This window comes from Papio anubis, chromosome 10 (assembly GCF_008728515.1).
Source record: "Papio anubis isolate 15944 chromosome 10, Panubis1.0, whole genome shotgun sequence".
NCBI classification, from domain to species: domain Eukaryota; kingdom Metazoa; phylum Chordata; class Mammalia; order Primates; family Cercopithecidae; genus Papio; species Papio anubis.
Window position 1 is genome coordinate 12,311,042 of NC_044985.1, and position 26,569 is coordinate 12,337,610.

Consider the following 26,569-nt stretch of genomic DNA (forward strand, 5'->3'; position numbering starts at 1 on the left):
GAATAGAAATGAGTTTGATCCAATGGCAGAAATTCCCAGGGAATGCATTTTAGAAACTTTTCTTCTGAAACAGTTTCAGCACTTGAGTTATTTCTTTGCTTTGTCTACTCAACTGCTCATCACAATGAATTGGACCATGATCACATTCTGTGCAAGTTTCCCCAAAAAGTGTTTCTAAAAGAGAAGCAAATCTTGCAAATGAAACAGTCTCAGGGAAGCGCAGTAGCAGTAGGTGGATTCACGGTTTTCAGAATGGCAATCAAAAACGATTGTTTTTCAATGGCAATATGTTTCCCAAGTGCTTATTACTTTTAAAGCCCACCTTCGGGGAGGCCACAGAATGATCAGCAGTTACAAATGCTGCCACGTGAAAGCAGCAGAGGACACGGTTACTAGAGCACAATTTTGATTTGGAATCAAAACTGCCCTTGTTCATGAAAATCCTCACAGAAACTGAAACCAGGGAAACAGTGAAAAGGAAAAATCGCCCATATATGGCAATCAGTTTTGACACGAGGCTCATCAATAGCCCAGTCTTTCCAAGGCACATCATTATCTATCTGATCTGCCAAATCTGATACTTAACAACATTGTCTTCAGAACAGTTGACATAGCCTGGAAAAGTCTATCTTGTAAATCACAAAGAAAGATGACAGGTTTCACAGATCTCATCAGTGATAAAAAGAAGGGAGGCATAAAAGAGCAGATGCCCGTACACTTGCTGGCACAATGAACTGAATGAACTATATGTATTTAAAGGAGGAAAAAACCCTTTACATCCCGATTTTTATTGAGGCCTAGTAAGAAACCACTGACTTAACCTATTTATCTCAGCTCCTAACTAAACCGAGTTTTTGAAAGGTAAAGACAGATGATCAGGGAGATGGCATGATTTTGTAGTATAAAAAAGTGGTGGGGAAAGCCAAATCAGGTGTCGGGTAGGCATGCTGCAGCTTCTTCCACCTATCCTAAATCCATAGAAATTACAAAAAGAGATTTTTAAAAAGAAAAGGACTCCACAACTATACTGCAAAATAAGTACATTCTGTGAACCAGAAACTACAAGGAATCCCTGAAAGTAACAGTGAGCAGCTGGATGGAGGGAAACCACAGCTTGAAATACTCAAGGAGATGACTTGCTAAATATGAAACCAGAGGCATCCTAAGCTCAGAAGTAGCTGATGCTGGGAGCTGGAAATGCAGGGCAACTGACCTTATGGGTTCAACCAGGCTTCTGTGAAAGCAGCCAGTCTGGCCAACCCTTCTACACTTCTCCTACTTGCCAACCTTGGACCAGGCAGAGACAGCATGGTATCTACCCCATGATGTGAGTGGTTTAGTGCAGACAGTCTCAAGAAGCATGGCAATGTGCCCAAGGCAAACCAGGGGGCACTCACAACTGGAGATCGGCTGGTGGCAGGCTCATCCCACCCTTCCCTGCAATGGCTCTTTAGAAGTGCTTAGAACTTTAGAAGAGCAATTAATATTCTCAGAAAAAATACAAGAATGGCAATATTACTTCCATTTCAAAGTACAGCAATCTTAGAAATTAAAATTGCTATCAATAAAATTAAAAACTCAACTGCTGGGCTGAATGGATGGATACAGCTGAAGAGCAACTTGCTGAGCTGGAACACCAGTTATGTAATTCTTCTAGAAGGTAGCACAACAGAGAAAAGCTAAGGGCTATATAAAAAACAGAAACAGAAGGTCAAATATATCTAGAATAGAGAACTTTTAGAAGAAAAGAATAGAGAAAGTGAAAAAAGGAACACTAACAGCAAATACAGAAGTAAATTTCCCAGAATTCAAAAGATATATCTGACTGAACAGGACCAACAGGAAAAGACCCACTCCTAAACATATTGTAGTAAAATTTCAGAACACCCAGGGTGATAAATATCTAAAAAATAAATACTCAAGCCTGTAATCCCAACACTTTGGGAGGCCGAGGCAGGTGGATCACCTGAAGTCAGGAGTTCAAGACCAGCCTAGCCAACATGGTGAAACTCCGTCTTTACTAAAAATACAAAACTTAGCCGGGTGTGGTGGCGGGTGCCTGTAATCTCAGCTAGTAGGGAGGCTGAGGCAGGAGAATCACTTGGACCCGGGAGGCAGAGGTTGCAGTGAGCCGAGATCATGCCACTGCACTCCAGCCTGGGTGACAGAGTAAGACCTTGTCTCAAAAAAATAAGAATATAAATAAAAATAATTAAATAAATAAAAGAGGGGGAAAGAGATTCTAATTAAAATCCCAATACAGTCAAGGCACTGAGATAAGTCCCTGCTCAAATGGTGAAAAAGAGTATAGATGACACCCTTCCTTCCCACCTGACCTTTGAGATCACTCCAGGTAACATCAATACCAACATTAACATCTGGTCACCCATGCATTGGAACTCCACTCCACTGCTGTTCATCTCTACCCACTTCAGTGAACTATGTAAATACAGTTGTTTAGATCACTCTTTGGACCTCATCAAGATCTGGAAATGTTCCACTATATTCCTCTTTGCTTACGAACTCCAAACTTACCACCCTTACCCTTAAACTGGATTTTTAATCTCAACACTTGCAGTCATTTGACTTCACCCCATTTCCTCACGCCATCAGGTCAGCACTGCTGATTCAACTTCCTTCCCCAATTTGCATGGATCCCATGATAACGTCTGTGGATATTTCACTGGGAGCCTCTATTAATTTTTCACATATCTTTGTGCCATGCCTACCAGTGAATTATCAGCTACAATCAATGTATTTCACATCACAATGGGTCTACACTCCTGGGCTGCTGAGCCCACTAAGACATTGCAGAACAATGTCAATTGGCTCTACTGCAAATATCTGACCTCCATCCTCACATGGATCCTTGATGGCCTCAAAACTGTCTGGCAATTCTTTCTTCATCTCTAGTCAGTTCCTATGTCCATTCTTCATAGATGTTGTCCAAACGTCCATCATTCTTTCAAAGTTCGCTAGTTGCCCCAGAACCCTTCACTCCCAATAAAAGATTCAGTATATAATCAGGCTTTTCTTTAAGATATTTTGTGAACTATTTTATTAGTATACAAGGAGGGATTTTATATGTTAAGATACAGCAGGTTAGAAAAACATTTTCAATGTAAAACAACATCTTCTCCTTTATTATCAAGATTAATTCATCCTTCCAATTGTACTTCATTGTACCAGTTACTCTCTGCCTGAAACTTCCTCCTACCTTGGCTTCACCCCATCACTTTTCTGGTTTTCTTCCTACTTTTTTTTTTTTTTTTTTTTTGAGACTAAGTCTCACTCTGTCTCCAGGTTGGAGTACAGTGGCACAATCTCGGCTCACTGAAACCTCCGCCTCCCAGGTTCAAGTGATTCTCCGGCCTCAGCCTCCCGAGTAGTTGGGACTACAGATGCCCACCACCACACCCAGCAATTTTTTGTATTTTTAGTAGAGACAAAGTTTCACCATGTTGGCCATGCTCTCGATCTCTTGACCTCGTGATCCGCCTGCCTCAGCCTCCCAAAGTGCTGCGATGACAGGTGTGAGCTTTCCTCCTACTCCTGATCGCTCTTCTCTTTTCACCATAACATGCTCCCTATGTGATTTCATCCACTCCTAAGGCATCATTTATTACTCTCACATGCTGATGACTCCACATTTACATCCAACAGCCCAGACTCAAATATCTGAGTGCTTATGGCACCTTTATCAGATGTGCCCTACATAACTCAACCCCAACATATCAAACCAAACTTGTTAACTGTACCCATTCGTCTGCTTCTCTACATTCTCTTTTAGTTTATGGAAACATCATCCACCTAGTTTCTCAAGATAAAACAATGAACTTACCATTGACTCTTCCTTATCCTTAACCTTCACACCCAAGTCACTAAGTTCAGGTGATTTTATTCCAAAATGTGCCCCTCATTCTTCATTTCCAATGTCACTACCCATCTCATCTCTCTCACCTGGACTCTCCCCCTTATTTTATGCATAACTACACCAGTAAGTGGCAACCTGGGTGGCACATCAGAATCACCTGGGGAACTTTTAAAAATCCTAATGCTCAGGGCATACCCCAGACTAATTATATCAGAGTCTCTGGGGGTGGAACCCAGACACCAGCATTTTCTATAGGTCCCCATGTGATTCCAATATGCAGGCACATTTAAGAATTTTCCAGAATTGAAAACATGAGCTCACAGATTGAAAGTATATACCAAATACCAAGCAAAAAAAAAAAAAAAAACAAAAAAAAAAAAAAAAAACAAATCTACAACTAGCCAAATCATAATGAAGCTGAAAAATATTAGAGGATAGAGAGAAAGTCATGCAAATATCCTAGAGTGAAAAGACAGATTATCTACAAAGGAAAGAAAATTACGGTAATGGCAGACTTATCTGTAACATTAGGTGACAGAAGACAATGAGTTAAAAATCTTCAAAGTGCTGAGGGAGGGAAAAAAAACTATGAACCTATAATTCTACAGCCTGCCAAATTATTCTTCAAGAATGAAAAAGACCTTTTCAGACACACAAAGCTAAGACTCTACTATTCAGACCATCACTGGAAGAATTACAGAATATACCTCATTATAAAGGTAAGTGAGCCAACAGGAATACAGAAGTATTTATTGATATTAACCAAGTCTGGCTTCTGCCTGGAAAATACAAGATGTATGAAACATATGCATCATTGAGAGGTCCCAATGGTCTTAAAGAAGGTAAAACAGCTCAGTGCAAATAAATAAATTTTACATTAAAAGTTTTAGCAGGGCTCTGGCTAATTTGAATTGTTTTCTTGCACTTTTGTAGAATTTATCCCATTTTCAACTGTGCAAATTTCTGTAACTTGAAATAATCAAAGAAAGCACTACCAATCTAGCAATGTTTAAAAAATGTTTCCCACTTTCTTTCAATGAAAAAAATAGGTTTTATACATTTATATATTTATCAAAATATCAAAACAATTTTGTTTTTTTGCTATAATTATCTTATTTTCTAGATGACCTGAAAATAATTTAAGAACACCAATGATAATCATTCAATCTCACCAATACTATATAGAGTTGACCCTTGAAAAACGTAGTCTTCAACTATGTGGGTCCACTAATAATGCAAATTTTCTTCCACCCCTGCAAAAGCAAGACCAACCCCTCCTCCGCCGCCTCCTCAGCCTACTACTCAAAGTGAAGACAGCATGAGTGAAGACCTTTATGATGGTCCACTTCCACTTAATGAAGAGTAAATACATTTTCTTTTCCTTAGCTTACATTATTGTAAGAATAGAGTATATAATATATATACCATACACAATATGTTGTTAATCAACTGTTTCTTATTGGGAAGGCTTCCGATCAAGAGTAGGCTATTAGTAGTTAAGTTTCGGAGGAGTCAAAAGTTATACATGGGATTTTCAACTATCTTGGGGAGTGGTGCCCCTAACTCCTGTTGTTCCAGGGTCAACTGTATTTAGTTTCCTTTCATAATTTCTTGGTAACTTCAACCACACGTTAATTTCATTAGATTAATCCACAGTACCATATTCTAAGACTTACCACAAAGAAGAAACAGACTCTTAACCCAGATGATAATTACGTATTTAATACATGTTGCTTTCAACAGCAATTTTTAAGGTAAACACATCATAGATCTTATAACTTATTAAAGATTTTATAGTGCTTACAAAGTTGATTCTAAAAAATATACCTTATTTGTTCTAAATGAATAACATTATCTGGAAGATATAATAATAAATTATAGTAGTATGTTTTCCACCACAATAGTTAAGATTGTGTACACATATTCAATATGAAATCCTCTTAGGATTTTCACACCTTCAGCCTGAAAACATAAAAGCAGATTAAAGTTTGGCATACAAGATCTCAGTCTGATAGCAATTGTTTTAAAACTCAAAATGTAAAAATATCTACTTGACATTCTAGGAAAGCATGGGCACATGCACAGACACATTCTCTCACTCACTCACTCCAACACACACATGCATGCACACATACACACACTCCAGAGTACTCAGAAGATCTTGCCCTTGTGGATCAGACAACTGCCATCAATTTCAAAAACTAATGGAAAAAATTTAGCTAAGAATATGTTTAAACCATACTTAAGAGGTGCTGGTTGCCATTAAGATCTTTAACATGCAGAGAATGCCATCTCAAAACATTCTTAAACAGACTTGAACTATTCACTAATGGACACACGAATACATAAGAAATTATGTACCCATCTACTCCCCAGACTGCATATAAGATGAAAAACCAGGCATTCCACTAACAACGAGTCATATGACCGAACCCAGCTAAAGCTACAGTGGTTTGCTTCATAGAACCCAATAGATGACAGAACCCAACAGAATTAGAAACCTCATTTTGATCTGTTTGGAGTTTCCTATATGCTCCATGTGCAAACGCAATGAGATTCTGTATTGCAGATGACAGCTAATACCACTCTGCACTTTTGTGGCACTGCAAGAGGTCACTGTATTTCCAAAACATGTATTTATTCTAATTAAATCCTCTAGTAGTCCTTACTTTTAATTATATATAGTGTTCCAAATTTAGAACCAAAACAATTTAATGCTGATAACCTCTTTTGCTTAGCATATGTACTTCCAGTAAGATCTGTCAAAACAGAAAATTACTCTTTGGGCTGTCTCCAGTAATGCAGGTTTGAAACCAGAAGTCCATTCTCACCCTGTATCAAAACATTCCAAACTCTATGAAACAGCATTAAATTAGAAACTAACCACAAATTAGGGCACTCATAACTCATACTGCTGTGATTAGAAACATAAAAAGGCACAACAGTAAGCTAAAGAGAAAATACCAGCTCCCCATATGCTTTTTGTTTGTTTGTTTTTGGCTTTCTTATTTTATTTCACTAAGTTTACAAATTGTTCAAAGCATTCTTATACTCTGCATGACAGGAACAATATTTTGGCACATTAACATTGTGAAACAATGTGTGGCATGTTTAAAAAATTAATTTAAAAATTTCATCTATTAATCAACACTTTTTTAATGTAGTACATCTATATCTTACAGTTATTTAAGTCAAATACGTAAAGGTTTGCAACTGATTTACAGATGAAGCAATCACAGATTGCAGTAATATGTGTGTGTATATGTGTATTTTATCCATATATACACACATGCCAATCAAGGGAAAAACTGCATCCTGGCAATTTTACAGTCTGAAGTTTTGTTGGTATATCTACCACTTCACATCCTTTTCATCTTGTTTTTTTGTACAAAAGATATTTTTTGCCTTCTTCATTCCTGATGAGATTTTTCTGCGATAACTTTACATTCATACTGCAAAAATTAAAAGGTTAAAAGGTTAACAGATGAAGATTTCTTTTGAATAACAGCTTCCAAATAAACTGAAAAGCTCTAAAAATGAACACTTTATTACTATGTGCCCATTTATTCCTCAAATAATCTGAGAGTTACATAATTACTATGATTAAATGACAAATGGGACAGGGAAAAAAATAATTCACCTTCTGGAAGTGAAAAAGCCACAGCCAAAAGCAGAAGAAAGATGAGATTTTTGCATTACAAGCAAATAGTGGCAGTATATGATTTAGAATTTAGATCAATCTTTTAATATGAAAGGAAGCAAAGTAGGTTTCTTTGAGTACTCAATAAGGCAAGTTAGCAAAGAACAGTTCACGAACTTAAGGACAGGGCTGTTGTGGTGAACTCAGATCACTGTATTTTCAAATCATTATATGATATAAAAGAAAAAATCTACTACATTAACAAAAGCTTCTAGTCAAAACAATATTTTTAGAGTACAGCTATAAAAATGTACACCCACAATTCAAAATAAAGGAAACCAATAGGGTAAGATAATTGGTTGGCTATTTTACCAAAAATACAGCAAAGTAAATCACTCAATTCTCCTAACCTGGCTAAAAAGGTAAAAGTGACAGCATTTATTCATAAAACTGCTGTGGCCTCTGAATGTCACTCCCTAACCCTTGCCATCTATGACTGGAATCATCAACAATGTCCTTTTCCTTCATGACTAAAATGATCAAACGTCTTGATTTGTTAGAGATGGTCCTAATTTATACTTATTGTAGCAACATACTTATTAATAGTGACCTTTTTAACTTTCAAAACTGTCCCTTTTTGATATAGTGGAAACCTGTATATTAGTTTTTTAAAAACCACTAATATCCCCCATATGGTCAATAAATCATATTGCCCTATCCATAACACATTTTGAGCTTTTTTCTCCAGTGGCTTCTCAACTTTTAAAACACCTGTGATTAAATTCTTCCAAATGATTTATTTCAATGGAAGTGCAAAAAATCAATCAAAGAATGTTGTCTTCACAAATTGCTTTCCCTTATAGGACTACCTTTTAGATAAAACTTGTCATACATCTCATTCAGAAAAGTGATTAATAAGCATCAGCTTACCATTGCCAGTTGTCGACCAATGTTTCCCATTGTTATGCCTCCAGCAAAAAATATACATGGTAACCAAGAACGAACATAGAGGAAATCTGGAGATGTATATCTAGAATAACAGACATGTCTTTAATACCCACAGAGGAACTGCAATGACACTTAAGATAATTACAATGAAAATAAACCACTCTGTAGATTAAACTGGCTAACCTCATTTCATAATCTCAATTCTGAAAGCAGTTAACATTTATTTATCTAGCAAACAAGTACCAAAATTTTAAGGATTAATACTTACTGATAAACACCATTATATACTAGTAATTGAGTGACCAGGGTTGCCAAGAAGGCGATTCCTACTCCAAGGCCAAAACCACTTCTAGATCTATCAAAAGTCCACCACAGTCCAATGGATAATGCAGCCAGTGTGAGAGACAACTGTATGTTGTTATCAAAATCCACTTTCTGAGATCAGTGTTAAGAAGTCATCTTAAAACTTGTAACCAAATAATATCACCTGTTCATTTTTCTAAATAAGAGATGCATCTGTTGAGAAGGGAATTAATTGCTTCTAGCATCTGTTGAGAAGGGAATTAATTGCTTCTACTCAAGTACCTCAGTCTCTTAGTACAATGTATGAAGCTAGGTGAGATTAAAACTATCTCCAGTATTTACCCAATACCAGATACATAAAAGACATTAATCAATAGATCCTACCAACCTGTAACCCCTCCAAAAAATAAAAAATAAACAGTCTACATACATTCCCAATTATAAGCCATTATTTAAGAAATGCTTTCTTTGCTAAAAATAACTAGAAGCCTCAGAACACAAGTATCACTAAAAGAACACACTTTTGCAAAAAAGGAAACCAATATTACTTCTCCAGCAGGTTTAGAATTACTTGAGAATCATACAGGAACTTGAAAATAGAAGAGTTGACAGCTATTTAACAGGGTACCACATTCTCTCTATGATTTACTGACAGACACATTTTATAATAATGCAGTTCAGAAACAAGAGTACCAAGGACACAGTATCCCTTTCTATTATGTCAACTGTTCTAGTTTTAATTTGTTGAGGATAAAGCCTTGAAGTGAACATTTTCTTACAACCTGCCAAGCTATTTTGGTGCCTGAGACTTTCTGGTATAGGACAGTTTGTTCAAATGATATTTTATTTTCATCACCTACTTAAGCATCTATTCACAAAAGTATGGCCCTTTTCTACATCAAACTCTCTGGGTAAAATGAAGCTTTACAGATTCAGTTTTCTCATCTCTTTGCTAGAGGATTACACTAAAGGAATTAATTTCAAGTGCCATTAAAAGGGCATTATCTATGTCCCAAAGGCCACCTCTTGGCTCTATAACCAGCTACTGGGGAAGGCGGGGGACGTTTTGGAGGAACACATATCACCAAACTGACCACGCTACAAGTACAGAGAAGTCCAAAAAAAAAAAAAAAAAAAAAGCATACGAAGCCATTTCCCACTACCTTTAACACTCTGTTTTTCACCATTTCCCTACCCCTACCAAGCAACTATCCTAAACACCCAGTTTGCTTATTTCTCAGCATCTCAGGACTATTGTGGGCAACCCCTTCAAGGTCGTTTCTTGTTAAGGCTTGATTTAAAAGGAAATCTACAGTTCATATGGATATGCTTTCTGGAAAAGCTTTTCTTATTCTTTTGCTATCATTATACTTAAAGTTCAAAGAAAAGGTTTAGAGCTCTGATTTCCCTATGAAATAAACACTCATGTAAGGAGTGGAATTTGGTATTAAATGAGTTTCATGTTTGTTAACTAAACTCCATTAAAAGTCACAGCGAAGTAAGGAGGCTTCCAGAGTAAACAGATATATCAGTCTTAAAATAGTGCCATATGGGCCGGGCGCGGTGGCTCACGCCTGTAATCCCAGCACTCTGGGAGACCGAGGCAGGCGGATCACGAGGTCAGGAGATCAAGACCACCCTGCTAACACGGTGAAACCCTGACTCTACTAAAAATACAAAAAAATTCGCCGGGTGTGGTGGCGGGCGCCTGTAGTCCCAGCTACTCAGGAGGCTGCCAGTTACTCAGGAGGATGAGGCAGGAGAATGGCGTAAACCCGGGAGGCAGAGCTTGCAGTGAGCCAAGATTGTGCCACTGCATTCCAGCCTGGGCGACAGAGCAAGCTTCCATCTCAAAAAATAAAAAAATAGTGCCATATGAGTTTGTAAAGTCTAAGTAACCTAATATTAGAAGTGTATGCTATAAATTTGGTAAACATTTTGGACTTTACTTAAAGGACAACAGGATATCTAAGATTGCTATATTTAAGTATTTCATTGAGAAAGAAATGTAAAGATTTTAAACTTAATAAGTTTTTAAAATTTCAGAAAGGCTATTAAGTATTTCATTGAGAAAGAAATGTAAAGATTTTAAACTTAATAAGTTTTTAAAAATTCAGAAAGGCTATTTAAATTTCTCTACAGAAAAACAAAAATCGAAGTGGAAATGTCTGAGAGAGAAGCATCTAATCCACCAGATAGAGAGGAACTGACAGTTTTGAGGCTTCTGTGTAGGCAAATGAGATGCTCCTAGACTTGAGTCAGGCTCTCTCGGGTCTGTTCTCAGCTCTAATGCAATGTCGCAGAATAAATGACTTAGTAAATTACCTAACCTCTCTAGCTTCCATTTGTCTTATTATCTTTACAAAAAAAAAAAAAAAAAGTGGAACTAGGTGATTTCTAAGTTCTCTTCTAGATAGAATGGTATATGATCTTATCTTTTTAAGCCCTCCTGACCACTAGATTTTTTATAAAATCTTAAATCTCAAAAAGTTCACCAAAATAAACACGTGGAAATGTCCTCAATACAAAAGGAAATTAAAAATAATAAAAGCCACTGAGGGACTTCCAAATTCACAGAACTGCAACAGCCAGCACAACCGTGCAGAGGAAGGCAGATATGTTTTCAGAATCTACAACCCTTCTCTTTTCCATGTTTTTTGCCCCCAAGCTTATCCACAACACCTCAATACTTTCTGTGAAAGACACAGGGATCTACTTGACACATGACCCACCCTCTCTCTCCAGCTAGCTAACTCTGCCAGCCCTGAGTCCAGTGCAGAGTTGGAAGAGCAAACTTTTGGCAGCCTGGGTCACACTTACTGCTTTTCCAAGTACCCAAGGTTCCTGCCACGTTCACTGTCTAAACCACATCTCCTAGAAAAGACAGGAACAGCATTTCCTAGTTCCTCTTCTACAAGGAAAGTCAGAGCGAATGAGGAGGAAGTAGAAGAGAGGAAATAAGGAGGATGACAGGAGAAAAACCTTATGAGGGCAAACATTTTTTTCTGGGCACAGAAGGTAGAAAGGGCAAGAGAAATAGGAGCTGCCTGGGACACTGTAAAAACACTCATTAACCACTAAATAAAATGTCTGAATCTTCAAACAATAAAACTTTAAAAATATGTACTGGGAAAGAAATTTATTTTTGACCAAGGTCTAAGTTGGTATTTCTACTTATGCCATTTACATGGTTTGTCAGTATTGATTAAAACCAATGCGTCTAACTTTAAAAAAAAAAAAAAAAAAGCTTCTTGGCCAGGTGCAGTGCGGTGGCTCAGGCCTGTAATCCCAGCACTTTCGGAGGCTGAGGTAGGCGGATCATGAGGTCAGGAGATCAAGACCATCCTGCCTAACATGGTGAAACCCTGTCTCTACTAAAAATACAAAAAATTAGCCGGGCGTGGTGGCTGGCACCTGTAGTCCCAGCTACTCGGGAGGCTGAGGCCTGAGAATGGCGTGAACCCAGGAGGCGGGGCTTGCAGTGAGCCAAGATCGCGCTACTGCACTCCAGCCTGGGCAACAGAGGGAGACTCCATCTCAAAAAAAAAAAAAGAAAAGAAAAAGAAAAATGAAAAACAAAAGACAAACAAAATAGTACCTGAAGCTACCACATGTCCTTATTAGCAATTATTAAAGAAAGAGAGGAAAAAACTCTTCTGAAAATGTACCTGTTCCATTTTTGGATTAACTACACAGAAGTAATTAAGTAACCAAATTTAAGAAAACAGGTAAATATTTTAAATTTGCAAAGTTTCTAAGTGATATTGAAAAATACGAATTGAAATGAAAGGCTATACCCCACTTTGTAATTGCACAGTTGCTACACTGATGTTTCAACAATATGGTTCACATTCTTCTTCTGACTAAGTGGGCATATCACAATTTGACAACAGTGAAGTTGTAAGGAGCTGTTTAACCTTTGGTTTGTTGGAAGCTTTGTTATCATGCATTTCATTACAGAGTAAAGGATACAGCACTGGCATGATTTATACCAACAAAGACTGCTACACACCGCATTACACTGGACCACTCTCTTTTAAATTTATGTGGTTCTCCTAGATGTCTGTCAATGCAGGGGTATAATAACCCAATCACAGCTGTGGGGAAAAAAGAAAAAAATTAAGTTATCTCCAATGTTGTACTGGCAACACTTAAGCTAAAAGAATCACTACAACCACCACAAGCATTTTAAAGATTCTTAAAAAACAAACAAACAAGTTATTTCACATCAATCACTGATATTTTTTAACTTACCTTCCAAAAGAAATGAAATGAGGATAACACCAATGAAGAAAGTATTGCAAATGATTACAACAACATTCTAAATCATAATAAACAAAACACTCTTCAAATATATGATTCATAATTTAGCAGACTGGACTAGATGATTCATGCTACTTTTCTGCTACTGATACCTATGAGACCTGAAAAGTATCAAACCAGTTAGCAGTTAAGAAATGTTCTCTCTAAACTCCAAACCATAAAATAGGTATTACATGCCACAAATCTAAAGAAAATCTAGAAGCATAAAAGTATACAACAAGCTCATCATACACACAATGTTCTGATGGTTCTGGCTGGCCTCTTACGTAGATCAGTCTCACCCCTACCAGCTTCCCATCTTAGTCTTCCGCATCTAGCGCCTTTTACTGACACTCCTTTCCACTCTAGCCCTTTAATGAGGCTGTAGGTCACATTGTCAAAGCAGGAAAACTCACAACAGAAATCTACAGGTAGACTCATTCTGCACATAGAAACAATGGAGGAAACAAGGTGTACAGGTATTTAAAATTTTCAGTTAAATTTTAAATGCACTGTTAGAAGAAGAAATCATCTTAGTACTTCCCTTAGTTCTGGAAAGAACACCTTGAATGCTGTGTCATTAATTATATATAACTGTATATAAAATGTCAATGATTGGGTCCCAAAATATTCTCTCCCTTTCTTAAATATTTCTCAAACCTCAACATTTTATTCATTTAGTGGGAAAGAATTTTAAATGCTAAATTAGTTATTAAAAAGAATATTTAATGAAAACATTCTAATCTTCCTAAAAACAGGATGATTATGTTGTGCCATTCTGGCAATAAAGACACTACTGTCACATCAGTTGAAAAGCATGTTTAAAATATCCAGTACCACTCAAGAGGAATCATGAAATTACAATGCCAAAATCTAAGTGCCTGAGGGACAAGAGGCCCTCCCCTTACCCAATATTAGCCAGCTATATCTCACAGGCAATGCATTCACTCTTCGAAGAAAAACAGAAACCAATTAGTATCAAAAATCACAGGCTAGCAGATCAATGGTGCAGCATTTGAAAAAGGCTGTGTGACCAGCCTTCTATCTCAAGATGAGATGCTGCAATACTGTATGCATTTTCTAGTCCACAACTCTTTTAAGTTAGGCATTTGCTGAGTATAGATGGCTCATAGAACATTAAGAGATTAAGAACTATCTCGGCAATGCAGAGCTCCAATAACGATTTGTAAGTCTAGAAGTTTCACACTATATTCCTATTTAAAAGACTGCTCCAAAATTCCGAGAAGATTTAACTGACAGGATTTTTAAATTTCTATACAAATAAAATGGCAACAAGCATCCCTAACAGTTCAAATGTAACTAAACAAATATCACCTTTTTTTCTCAAGGGTTCATAAAACTAACAGCTCATTTGTCACCCCGGTCCCCCCACGATATATATCCTCCCTTTGCCTGTTGCTGAGTAAAGTCAACTAAGAGCAGACATTCCAAGTCAATTTTCCTGAGCAACTGATGCCACAGGTAAAGAATTATTACATAGAGAATACTGACATGTGTGTGCCAAGATATAAATAAGTAAAATTGACTATATTTTTATGCATGTGATGTCAGACTTGCAAGTGAGAGACAATTGAGGAGAGAAAGCAAAAACACAAAAAGAAATTTAAACTGCCACACTGCCAACCCTGGGATTTGCCAATAAAAATCAAATCCATTGAGTATGCATGGTTCTCAGCTGCTCACTGAAGAGGGAGAATTCAAAGAAGCTTGTCACTTCCCATTAAATGTCTTCTTTCTTTCCCTTAAATAAAGGCATGGCAGAGTCTGATAGCAATACATGCAATACTGTGAGGTTCCACTGTTTGAGAGCTCGACAGAATATGTCTGGGCCTCTTTTCCTCTTCCTGTACTTTTTTTTTCAAAAAAAAAAAAAACAAACAACAAGAAAGACTGTTAAAATCATGGCTGTGCAAAATCATATGCAAACACAGTCCTGCTTATAAATCAAATGGTTCTCTGATGCAAAAATCACATTACTTGTGATATCTTTAAGTTATTTCCCAGTAACTAGTTACAGTCTACCAAAGCCAAACACTAAAGAAGTTTGTAAAACCTCAGTAGTAAGTCATCACTTTTTTATGGGAGCGTGCTTAATGCAGGGAGGCGCTAAAAGGAACAGAGTCAAAGCCAGACATTTTGTAAGAAAACAGGAACTGAATAAACGAAAACACTCCATGAGGTATACTTCGATGGAAAACTACAAGATAATATTTTCCTTCAACAAATACTTAAGCCCTGACAATATGTCTGGTTCTTGGTATTTGCTGGAGATTTAAAAAGGCAAGGCCAGGTGTGGTGGCTCACACCTGTAATCCCAGCACTTTGGGAGGCCGAGGCAGGCGAATCACAAGGTCAGGAGTTTGAGTCCAGCCTGGCCAACATGGTGAAACCCTGTTTCCACTAAAAATACAAAAAAAAAAAAAAAATAGCTGGGCGTAGTGGCGGGCGCCTGTAATCCCAGCTACTTGGAAGGCTGAGGCAGGAGAATTGCTTGAAGCCAGGAGGTGGAGGTGGCAGTGAGCCAAGATGGTGCCACTGCACTCCAGTCCAGGTGACAGAGTGAGACTCTGTCTAAAAAAAAAAAAGGCAAAAGAGTAAGATATGATTCCAGTTGCAAAGTGACCATAGAAACAAAACAATTAAATACAATCCTGCATTAAGTACAGCTGACAGGACAGAGGGGTCCCAGGCTTCTCTTTGCCTGTGCTGCAGGAAGGCAAGGTGCTGGGCTGTCAGAAAAGCTTCACAGAAAGAGATGACACTTTAGGCAGGAGCATTCAGCAGTAAATGGCGCAGAAACAGTGCTCTCATTAAAGGGAGGTGACTGAGGACAATCATGGACAACTGGAAACTGCTGGTGTTACAAGGAAGCTGTAAGCTTCAGACACAAAGGGAGCTGCAGAGTCCAGAAAGACTCTGAAGAAAATAAAAGCAGGCAAGGGCCATATTATAAAGCCTTTACCCTGTAGACAATGGGCAATCAGGAAAACAATGTCATCACTGTTGTACCAGACAGAGGCCATCTTCTTAGTAGTGAGGGTACCACACAAGGGGGCTGAGAAACGGGTGGGTGCAAAACTAGAGGCAGGAAGAGAAAAGACTCAAGACTCCAAGCACAGCCATTGAGGGATGGATGGACGAAGAAAGAGACAGAGGAAAGATGTAAAACTTGGAAACTGGATGTAGAAAAGGAGACAAAGCAAGAAATCTTACAAGGTTCTACAGGAATGGGGCAATGGACTGTAAAACTAAACAGGAAAGATTTTTCTTTTCTTTTTACATTAGATATTATTTTCGTACGTTTGGACACAACCAGGCTACTTGTGATTTTTGAGGCAACTTCTCTACTTATTTTATCCACATGAGTTGTCTTTTTCTATTTATTCTTTAGAAAGATTTCTTTGTGGCCCTCAATAACGCTGAAAATATTTCTAATTCCAATTCTGGTACATGGCATACATAAGGAAGTTAACTTGTAACATCAGCATTATCAAACTAAAAATATGGAATTAAGAAAAAAAGTCATCAAAATTAGTTTACCAAAGTTCTCTATTAGTTGTCCCTCCAGAAGCACCACTAGCAAATTTTCCAGGATTGTGCTATAGAGAAAGGTGGCAAATAACCAGGAGCACTTTCTACACAAAGAAGATGGTGATTCTGGAGCCCCTCCAAAAGGTAGCTGCTCGATCTCTGAATGTTAGTTGAACAGGAAAATCAAAGGATTATCAGTTTTTCTGACTTAAGATGGTAAGACCCTAGAGAGGTCTTGAAAATCCACACCAACACACATACACAAAAACATATGCATATTACATATACACACAAACTCAAACACACTATGTTTCTTAAATCATTTACTTCTTTTCCCATGATACTTTCCCTAAAATAATGATGCAGGGGATAGCAGAGCAGAGGTTTTGCAAGAATCCATTTTCCATCTCTGGTAACTTGCACAAATCTGGTATCTTTCACTCTCATCTACAAAACACCATGACTTAACGAACAAAATTGGTAGCAGAATTTGCTGGAATCTAGATTTCCTAATGCCTCTCTTTCTTTTGCCCAAGTACCTCATGGTACAAACTGCTTTCAGAAGAGATACTTAAGCAAGAAATGTAAACGCAAATTCCCCAAATGAAAAGGTATGAGGTTAAGTTCGTAAGTGTGACAAACCTAGTGGCTGGAAATAGGAAGGAAAGTAGCAGCTGAACTGTGGTATTAGCATTAGAAATTTTCCTTTCTAAAATGTAAGTTTATGGCAAAAGTGCTGACATTACAGGGCAGAAGGACCAGAAGGACACTATGCAGCCCTGTTACTCGTCATAGTGGAGGTACAATGAAACCTCAGTTAAGTTCTCCTGCCCCAGCCCAAATGCACAACAGATGCCAGGGAATTCCATCTAGGTCTGGCACTCAGTCTGGAGGCTTGAAAAGAGGCATCCTGAGTAGGGGAAAGTTTGAGTAGCTTCCTTTTCCCTTCCCTAACATGTGACATGTGGGCCCAGTCACACCACTCACTGGCTCTGGGACCCTGGGCTCACTGGTTTTCTTTCTTCATCTCAGTGAGTGTCCTCATCCCCCCCAAACAGGCACAAAACCAAACATCTCTCTCCCAAAGTTGCTCTACAGAACCCTGGGATTACAGGATGTACCTAGCACATTAGCAGACATTCACTAAGCAACAGTTTCCCTTCTCTGACCTTCCCTTTGTTTTCTCCTGAAAATACATGTATGTTCTTCCATGTCCCACAAAGCTTCTACTGGCAGCCAGACTACAGCATAGAAGAAAAGAAACAAAGAACTAGAAAAGTTGTTGAGAAAACGTTTTCTCTTCTGAATTTAAATGAAAGAAAAATGTGTGAGGACCCGTACATACAGCAGAGAGTGATACAATTTAATTTGTTTTTTATTTGGACTATTTTGCCTTTTCACTTGGAGAATGACAACCCTGGGGAAATTAAGAATCACTGCCTTCATGACTTCACTTTTAATGTGAACCCCGTAATAGTGAGACATCAGTATATAAGCACTAAAGCCTCACTACAACAGTGCCCCTCTAACCGTGCAACCGGATTCTATAATTGTCCAGTAAGTTTCACAAGGCCATTCTAACACTTCTCTAAAGTGCAACCTCACCCTTCAAACTCACCCTTCAACCTCCAGCTTTTGGATGGAAGCCAAGAAGGACACATATTATGTTGCAAGATATTCACTCATATATGTTAAGTATGAGACACTAAATGGGTATTTAAAAAAGCAATTTTCTCCTTCAATCAGAATCATCTTCTACCACATGATTATGGTTTCCTTCTATTACTTTATTATTAAAAACAGTATTAATCTATTGGTCTTGGTCATTAGAAAACACCAAAGAGCTATCCACTGTGGATGTATGGCTTCAATAAAGTATTGTGAAATGCTCTACTCTATGCATTACACATTGCCCACCACCAAAAAAAATCTAAAGTAACTAATAGGATAATAATTTTATGCAAAGACAGTCTACCTTATAGATCTCTTTAAATATTTCTTATTCTTAAGGTACTTACAAAAATAAGATACCAAGGAAAAAGGCATTTACAACAATCTAAAAAAATACAACATGAAGCCTTAAACTTGAATTATTCAAGTTTTCAAGTTTTTATTACTTCAAAAACAAGACCACAACACAGGCATCAAACCCTTAAAACCAGATGGTGGTGTTCGTCCTCAAAATAACTTAAAATAACACTTAGATGAAATGGGTTGAAGAAAGAACAAAATTAAAGGGTTAAATGCTTCATCCCTAAGGGAAACAGGATTGTTTTTTAGAAGTAAATGTTAAAAGTTTACAGGACAGATAGAAATGAGACAGAAAGGAGTACATACTTTATGAGTTCATTTATAGTGCGTTCTAGAACCCAGAGAAATAATTTATGGCAACAGAAAGCAGATCAGTGGTAGCCTGAGGCTGGGTTGGGGAATGGACCGCAAGAGGACACGAGAGACTCTGGAGGGTGATGGAAATGTTCCACAGCTGGATTGGCAGTGGCCACGTGACTGTACGCATTTACCTAAACACATCAAGTTGTTCAATTCAAACAGGTCCAGTGTATTATATCTAAATTGTATCTCAATAAATATATTTTCTTTTTAAAAAAGGTTTATTGCTCAGACAACATCCATACTCATTTACCCTATTTCCTTTCTAAGCATTACAGAAACATCCTACACATACCTGAAGCCGTGCCACAGCATGGGGGTACCCACCATGCAGAAGAAAAGATGCTTGCAATCACATCAGGTGGAAAGAGCGTCACATTTCTCTGAATCTGAAGTAAGTTTAACACCAATGCAAGAAATACTCCAATAAAAAATAGCACTACTCCTCGAATCATCAAGTTCACACTCTGGCTAGTGACAGATGAGATATATGGGCCACATTTTTTGGGCCCAGGTGACTCTGTCTCTCCTTCCGCCATGGTTTCATAGGTTCAGTAAGCTGTTAAAAAAAAAAAAAAAGGAAAGGCTTCCCAGCTGAAAAGCTCAAGTGTCTGTGAATCAAAGACTGATGCTTCAACAGTACCACCACATCTTGTCCTAAAGTAGGACCTACCAGAAATCCTGAAAGAGATAAGAAAAAAGAAATTAATGTGAATCTAACACATGATTATTGTAATTTTACTGATTTCAATACTAGTTCATTTAAATGGACAAATGAGAAAATGACAAGCTTGTATACTAATTTATTCAAATTATTAACAGTTATTTATTGAATAAGAAAAAGTTTTAAAAGTATTTTTATATGCAAGATGTAATAAAAAATAAAGTACTACCGTTACATTTACCAGGACAGAAAAAGTGACCTAAGAGACCTAAAGGTTAGAATCATAGTAGAAACAGCTTGCTCTATCTCTGAGAAAAGCAGAACAGGTAATCTGACACTTCCACTAGAATCTGGAGGGTAAAACCCTGGTCTCTGTTCTCTTCTCCCTAAATCTCTAAGCCTATCAGTACAATAGTGTATTTTATATTTTACAGGTAAGCGTATTCTGACTGAAGACGCTGTATTTTTTGCAATAAAATAAGTCACGAGGACAACCTCCATAGAAGGACAAAATAACCTGTTTTAATGTTTATTGCTTATATATTTGGTTATCCGCACAAAAACATTCTACAAAACCAGACCACCATGCACACACCTACATATACACCAACCACAGAAACCAGACCTGATTCACTCTCCCCAGGGGCACAACGGTATCCCACCCCTGCCTCAACAGTCTGCCCTTGTTGCAATCACAGAAGGGACTATAAGAAAGCTGGAGGACAAACAAAAGAAAGGAAGTGAAGAAAATGAAGAACAATCTAATGGCTAGATTCTAATGAGTTTTATCCACTTGGTTCCTGACTTCTAAAACCTAAAACTTTGCTACTACAATCAGTCTAGGTATTTGTTCATTCCTCTGACCAAAGTGATCTTTCCTTTTGGGGCATTCTATGTGCTGTTTTAAGCACCTGACATGTGGTAATTCATTTAATCCTCACAATAACCTTCAGAGGTTAAGTGCAATTATTATGTACATTTTATAGGTGACGCAAAAAAGCAAAGAAAGGTTAAGTCACTTGACCTAGTGCACACCTCCAGTAAGAGACCAAGCTGGGATGCAAAAGTATGCAGTCTGACTCGAAAGCCTTCATTCTTACCATAATGTTCAGTCTCCCAAACTGTCACATATTCGATGTGTTTTCTATGAATACTAACAGTTTTTAAATGGGAAAAAATACTACACAGGTAATTTGCTTTTATTCCATCCAACAATGTATCTTCGGCACTTTCATAAGTCGGTACAGAAATAATATTTCCTTTAATCCAAAAGCAGTTTATTTTAAAAAGTGTAGCACTTAGAATGACTACTTTGTAATTATAGGTATAGTTGCTTTATGGATTGTAAATGTTTCATGAAGGTCTTATTTATGATTATACTAATATCACTGTGCCTATGCACCCAGAAAAGTTCCTGCTTAGCCCACAGTGGGAGCTCCACATAATCATATTTGCTTAAACTGGGTTAACTCTTTCTGAATCAAACCATATAGGGTAAAGTAGGCCTTTATGAGAGCAAACCTAGCTCCTAATCATCACTTAAAATATATACATTTCCTCTGAGTTTTCCAGTCTCAAACAACCTTTGAAAGAATTTTGGAACAAAGCCCTCATGTAAACTGCAGAGAATGGGGCTGAATTACAAAAAAAAAACTAGTATGAAAATGAGAATATTTGTAAGTATTAGTAACCTCCACAGCCTATCAGTTCCATGTGATAAACACTTAGACAACAGGCCTGGGGCTGTGCCACATCAAAGCTGTGTGTTCAACATTCAAGAGGAAATTCTGTTCCCAGGCTAGTAGTCCTCACTGACCTACTTAGACTATAAAGTAATTGAACTCCACGGCTTAAGGGACTGAAAAAACTAACCCACAGTATAGCTAATTCATGGGAAAACATATTCTAAATACCAACTGAAAATGCCCAGAAACATCTCCTCCTGACCTGGTCCTGCAGACCATTCCTTGCTGTGGAATCCAGGCATATGAGCATGCCATGCATGCTGGTTGCTTTTAGCAAGGTTCAGTACTGTCCTTTATCATCATCATCATCATCTGTTGCGGCGTTCCCAGCAGCTACAGAACTCTCCATCATCATCATCACCTGGTTGCTTTTGGCAAGGTTCAGTAGCTACAGAACTCTCCATCATCATCATCATCATCATCATCATCATCATCATCTGGTTGCTTTTGGCGTCTCAGTAGCGCCACAGAACCTCCTTCATCATCATCATCATCATCATCATCATCATCATCTGGTTGCTTTTGGCAAGGTTCAGTAGCTACAGAACTCTCCTTCATCATCATCATCATCATCATCTGGTTGCTTTTGGCAAGGTTCAGTAGCTACAGAACTATCCATCATCATCATCATCACCTGGTTGCTCTTGTCAAGGTTCAGTAGCTACAGAACTCTCCTTCATCATCATCATCATCATCTGGTTGCTTCTGGCAAGGTTCAGTAGCTACAGAACTCTCCATCTTCATCATCATCATCATCATTCTTTATAGGGCACCCATTTATGGAGGGCCTAGTCCATGCCAGACATATAGTAACTCTACTCTTTAAAACAATCACAAAGGTAGGAATTATCATCCTCATTTTACAGATGAGGCTACCAAGTCAAAGAGATTCAGCAATTTGCTTATGGTCATGTGACATGCAGTACCAAAACTGAAATTTCACTTCAGGTCTAATTGACTCCGAAGCTCATCCTCTTGCCTCTATACCTTGAATTCCATTCCATCTCAACTGCTCAGACTTCTTTTTCGGCACATGGTTCTATATAAAGGTGTTTGGTTACTGAAAAGATGGTTAGATGTTGAAATACCATCTCAACTATAATACACTCTAAGGTAGTAAGCCAAAATAAGTAAGTGACTATACAATTGCACGAAGACGATGCGAATAAATGCACAATCGCCTTGAAATTTTCTTTAAAAGTACTAGATCAAGGTGTAAAAATATGTTTTAAAGTAAAAAGAAAAAATAGCAAACTAACACTCTGTATGAGAACAAGTTGACTCTTTACTTCCTCAAATCCCAGTAGACACAGCACACTGCCCTCATGTGCTGCTAACAGTAGCTAGAAGATGGGCATACTTTCTGAGTAACCCACATTGAGATAGTATATCATTTGTTTCTGTTTATGATTTTTCCAAAAGGGAATTAATGGAAAGGGGTATTTTATGTGTAACAGTATTTTTAAAAAGGAAAACAACTTCAGTTTAAAAAAGCTATTTCAGTCATGCTAGTCCCCATCTCACACTCACCAGCATTTGTCAAAGGGCACTGGCATTTTAGGCAGGACAATTCTTTGCTGTATGAGACTGTTCTAAGCATTGTAAAACATTTAGCATCCCTGGCTCCCACCCACTAAATGCCCCCTCCCCGATTTGTGATAACCAAAATTGTCACCACAATGAGAGCCACTGATTGCTAGATACTTCATTCTATTTCAAGACAGCTGGAGACTTTGTTTATTTACATTTTCTACCACAGCTGTTTATTTAACCTTTCCTGGCAGTGCTTGTTCAGTTTCCTACTTTGCCCCAAAAGTTCTCCTTAAAAATAACACATTTGTTTGATGTTTATTTGAATGAGATTCAAAAAGCTAATTTTGTAACTACATCATAATACAATAGTATATAATTACTGGTGACAAAAAGTAAAAGCTTTAAGAAATAGCAGGGAACTGGGAGATCATCTATTCCAATGGGTATGAGACCCCCATGCAAAACAAAGCAAAAAAGTTGTGTATATATGCATTTTTTTCTGGGACGAAAGTTCCATAATTATTATCAAGTACTCAAAAAAGTCCATGATCCAAAGTAAAGAATCAGTAATCTAACAGTTCTCTCACTCTACTAGCAAGGCCAATGACAAGCAAAGTGGTCAACTGGAGTAACAAGATTAAGACAGTACCATCAGTTCTTATTACCACAAACATGCATAGTGAATGCCCGAAAATGACCAGACTCATCAAAGGGATAGAGGCTTCCACAAAACCATTTCACCCCCTACCATGCAACAATGAAATTCCTTTAAAAGGATGTTTATGATACCAGTTGCACACTAGAGGAGTGGGTTATTTTCAAGGGAAAGTAAGCTCCCTTCGTTTATTTTGAAGTTTGTTTTTCTGATTATGTACTGATACCATTTTCTTAAAACAAAGTGGTTCTATATCTTTAAATATTAGTCTTACATTAATGATAAACTTGAGGTTCCAAAATTTTTTTAAAAATCTATATTTGAAAAATTTAGATTACTTGACAAATAATTGGCTGACCAGGGAAGAAGTCTCTGGTATAAAGGTACTGTTTAAAGGACAATATCTCCATAGATTCTCGAAAACAATCCTGGTAAATAGGCAGGTGCTGTTAGTTCCCATATTACGAAATAAAATAGGTTAAGTAACTTTCTAAGATCACAGAACTGTTACCAGGTAGCACCAGGACTAGGCCCACCCACTCTGACCCCATGTCTAGAGTTCTTTCTGCTTCACCACATTGCTTCCATTCACAAACATGGTACAAAACAATTTAAGTGCCACACAAGAAACTGTTTTTAAAATCACGTTGGTAAACTACCAAATACCAAAATAATGTTTTCAACAATTCACAAAGAAAAACTTTCCACTAAACTTGAAAAATTCTACTTTGAGCCCTGGCCTAAAATTTCTGGAAAGTACAATACTAAACAGAAAGAAAAACAGTTCAAATAATTTGCATAGATCAGTGATGAATCATCAATACTGGAAAAACATTAATCCAGGTGTATGGCTGCCTACTAATGGATTGATATTATTACTTTTAGGTTAAAAAAAGAGTTATAAGTGATTATGAGCTTTGTGAATAAAAATCAAAGTTCATGTTGGCCACTGAAACAACTTAGAGGCAACAAGCGTTTGAAAACAAACACACATACAAAATATTCCAGTAACCTTAAGAACCTGTTGCATTGCAACAACTGCAACACCCCCTAAAACCAAATGACAAGACCATTCTTCTTCCAATGATTAGCAGTAAAAGAAATATTTTTACTCCCTCCGATAACCCTGTCTCTTCGGGTGCTTAGGTCACATAAGCTACTAAACAATAAAGTTGAATTACTACCTCACATATTTTTCATCATATGCTCTCTTAATTAGAATACCATTCTTGAAATAGGATAAGCACTAACATTAGAAAAAAACATAGTTAAATCAATGAAACAGTTTAATTCTCCCTAAATAAAAACACATCTACATGTATCATGGGCTAAAAACGTTAAAAATTTCTAGGAAGAAAAGAAATATTTGCCTTAGAAACACTGCAACTCTTTCCTCTCAACATTAAAACCCAAACACAGAAACCAGTAAGCTAGTTGCATTCACAGTCTCTTACAGCTTTTAAATGTCACATCTCAGTGCCTAAAAAAGTTACTCCATCGTTTTAAGTTTCTGAACTAAGAAAACTGTCTTTAAACTACTGAACTGCATTTTATCCTTTCCTTTCCCTGTGACCATCTGCAAAAGCAACAGTTGTCAGTTAAACAGAATCAACCTCTTTCCCAAAGGTACATGATTCACAGCCTGGTCACTGGATAGCAGACATGAACCGATAACTGTGACATAACACAATGATAAAACACAGTACTGAGCAAGAGAAAACAGGAAGGGTACACGTCTAATTTCCGTTTCCTTTGGGGCCCCCATTAGTAGCATTCCCTTCATCTACCTTCATTCAGTGGTTCACTATCAGGGCCAAATCCAGAAGTTACAAAACACCATCTAGCTACTGTTTGGCTGCTTTTATTTTTTCTGCACCAGGACTGGAGCACGCATTCCCCTGCAGTCCTCAGCTTCACCGCAATACTGATACCAAACAGTTTCAGCGGCCCAGCTGCCAAGCCTAACCATTCGTTTTTAAAGCAGTTCTTCATCAATCCTACAAAACAGCAAGTTCTTCATGGTATATTTTCCTAGAGTATCTAGCTAATATCATACTTTTAACAACTTTTTCCAACGTTAACTGGACACGGTGTTAGCACCATTGCTCGCGCCCACTCCCATAATCCACACTGCTTTCCTTCTCCATATTGCCAATCCCCACTAAACAACCGTAAAATCCAGTAACTATCATCAAATCCACTTCCAGGCCCTGGCAAGAATTCTTTGGCTTTACCGAAACACCTATTCCATAGGTAACCAATTCCAGTCCAAAATGCCAGAGTCCTACTCCTCAACCCAATGCCCTATCTTTTGAATGGATTATAACCTGTCTTCTTTGGATCCAACCCCGGCCCAAACCTGAGTCTTCTCTCCCAAGTTACAAGCCCCCAAGTCCTGGCAGCTCTATGCTTGACAGCTCGCTGACCTCCACCTCATCAGACCTCTGGCTCGCCCTTCCCGCCGTCCTCCAGACTTCTTCCCGCTCAGACACTCATCCACTGCCCGAGGAGCCTGGACGCCTCCTATGACCCCACCCCGATCCCGCAGTCCCCTTCTGGACCTCGCGGACCCATCTCAGGTAAGCGGAGCCTCTTGCCCTGCAGGCCCATCAGTGGTCCTGGCTCCCCGCACCTGCCACCAGGGTTCCCAGGCTGCAACAACACAAGTAGTTCTTCTTCCCGAGGGCCACCCTCCTCCTCAGGCCGCTCTCCTCAGCACCACGTCACCCGCGCTTCGCCGGGAGACCCCCTACTCACCCCCGCCTCCGCCATCTTCTGGGACCAGCCCCCGTACCCCCCACCGCCTCTTCCTCCTCCACTCCCACAACTCCGCCCGAGCTCCACTGCGCCTGTGCGGCCAACGAGGCCGCGCGCAGGCGATCGGGGCAAAAGAGCTTCCGGTTCCTGCTGTCAATAAAGGGTGGACCTGCGAGCCGGGGCAAAAGGGCTTCCGGTCTGCGGG

General features: G+C 38.3%; 1 protein-coding gene across 5 annotated transcripts; it reads right to left on the minus strand.

Annotated features, from left to right (window-relative positions):
• Positions 1-4,607: 4,607 nt before the first annotated feature.
• On the minus strand, positions 4,608-26,483 carry INSIG2 (insulin induced gene 2). 5 transcript variants are annotated; one of them, XM_009185031.4, is made up of 6 exons: positions 26,365-26,483; positions 19,306-19,691; positions 12,738-12,862; positions 8,731-8,897; positions 8,445-8,544; positions 4,608-7,326 (listed from the first exon to the last, which is right to left on the minus strand). In XM_009185031.4, exons 2-6 carry the CDS (start codon positions 19,547-19,549, stop codon positions 7,285-7,287), a joined length of 678 nt encoding a protein of 225 aa, XP_009183295.1. In that variant the 5' UTR covers positions 19,550-19,691; positions 26,365-26,483; the 3' UTR covers positions 4,608-7,284. The 5 variants fall into 5 exon arrangements, with proteins under 5 accessions (XP_009183295.1, XP_009183297.1, XP_021779082.1 ...); XM_009185033.4 differs by lacking the exon at positions 26,365-26,483 and adding an exon at positions 26,240-26,351; XM_021923390.2 differs by lacking the exon at positions 26,365-26,483 and adding an exon at positions 21,622-21,718.
• Between the last annotated feature and the right edge of the window lie 86 nt (positions 26,484-26,569).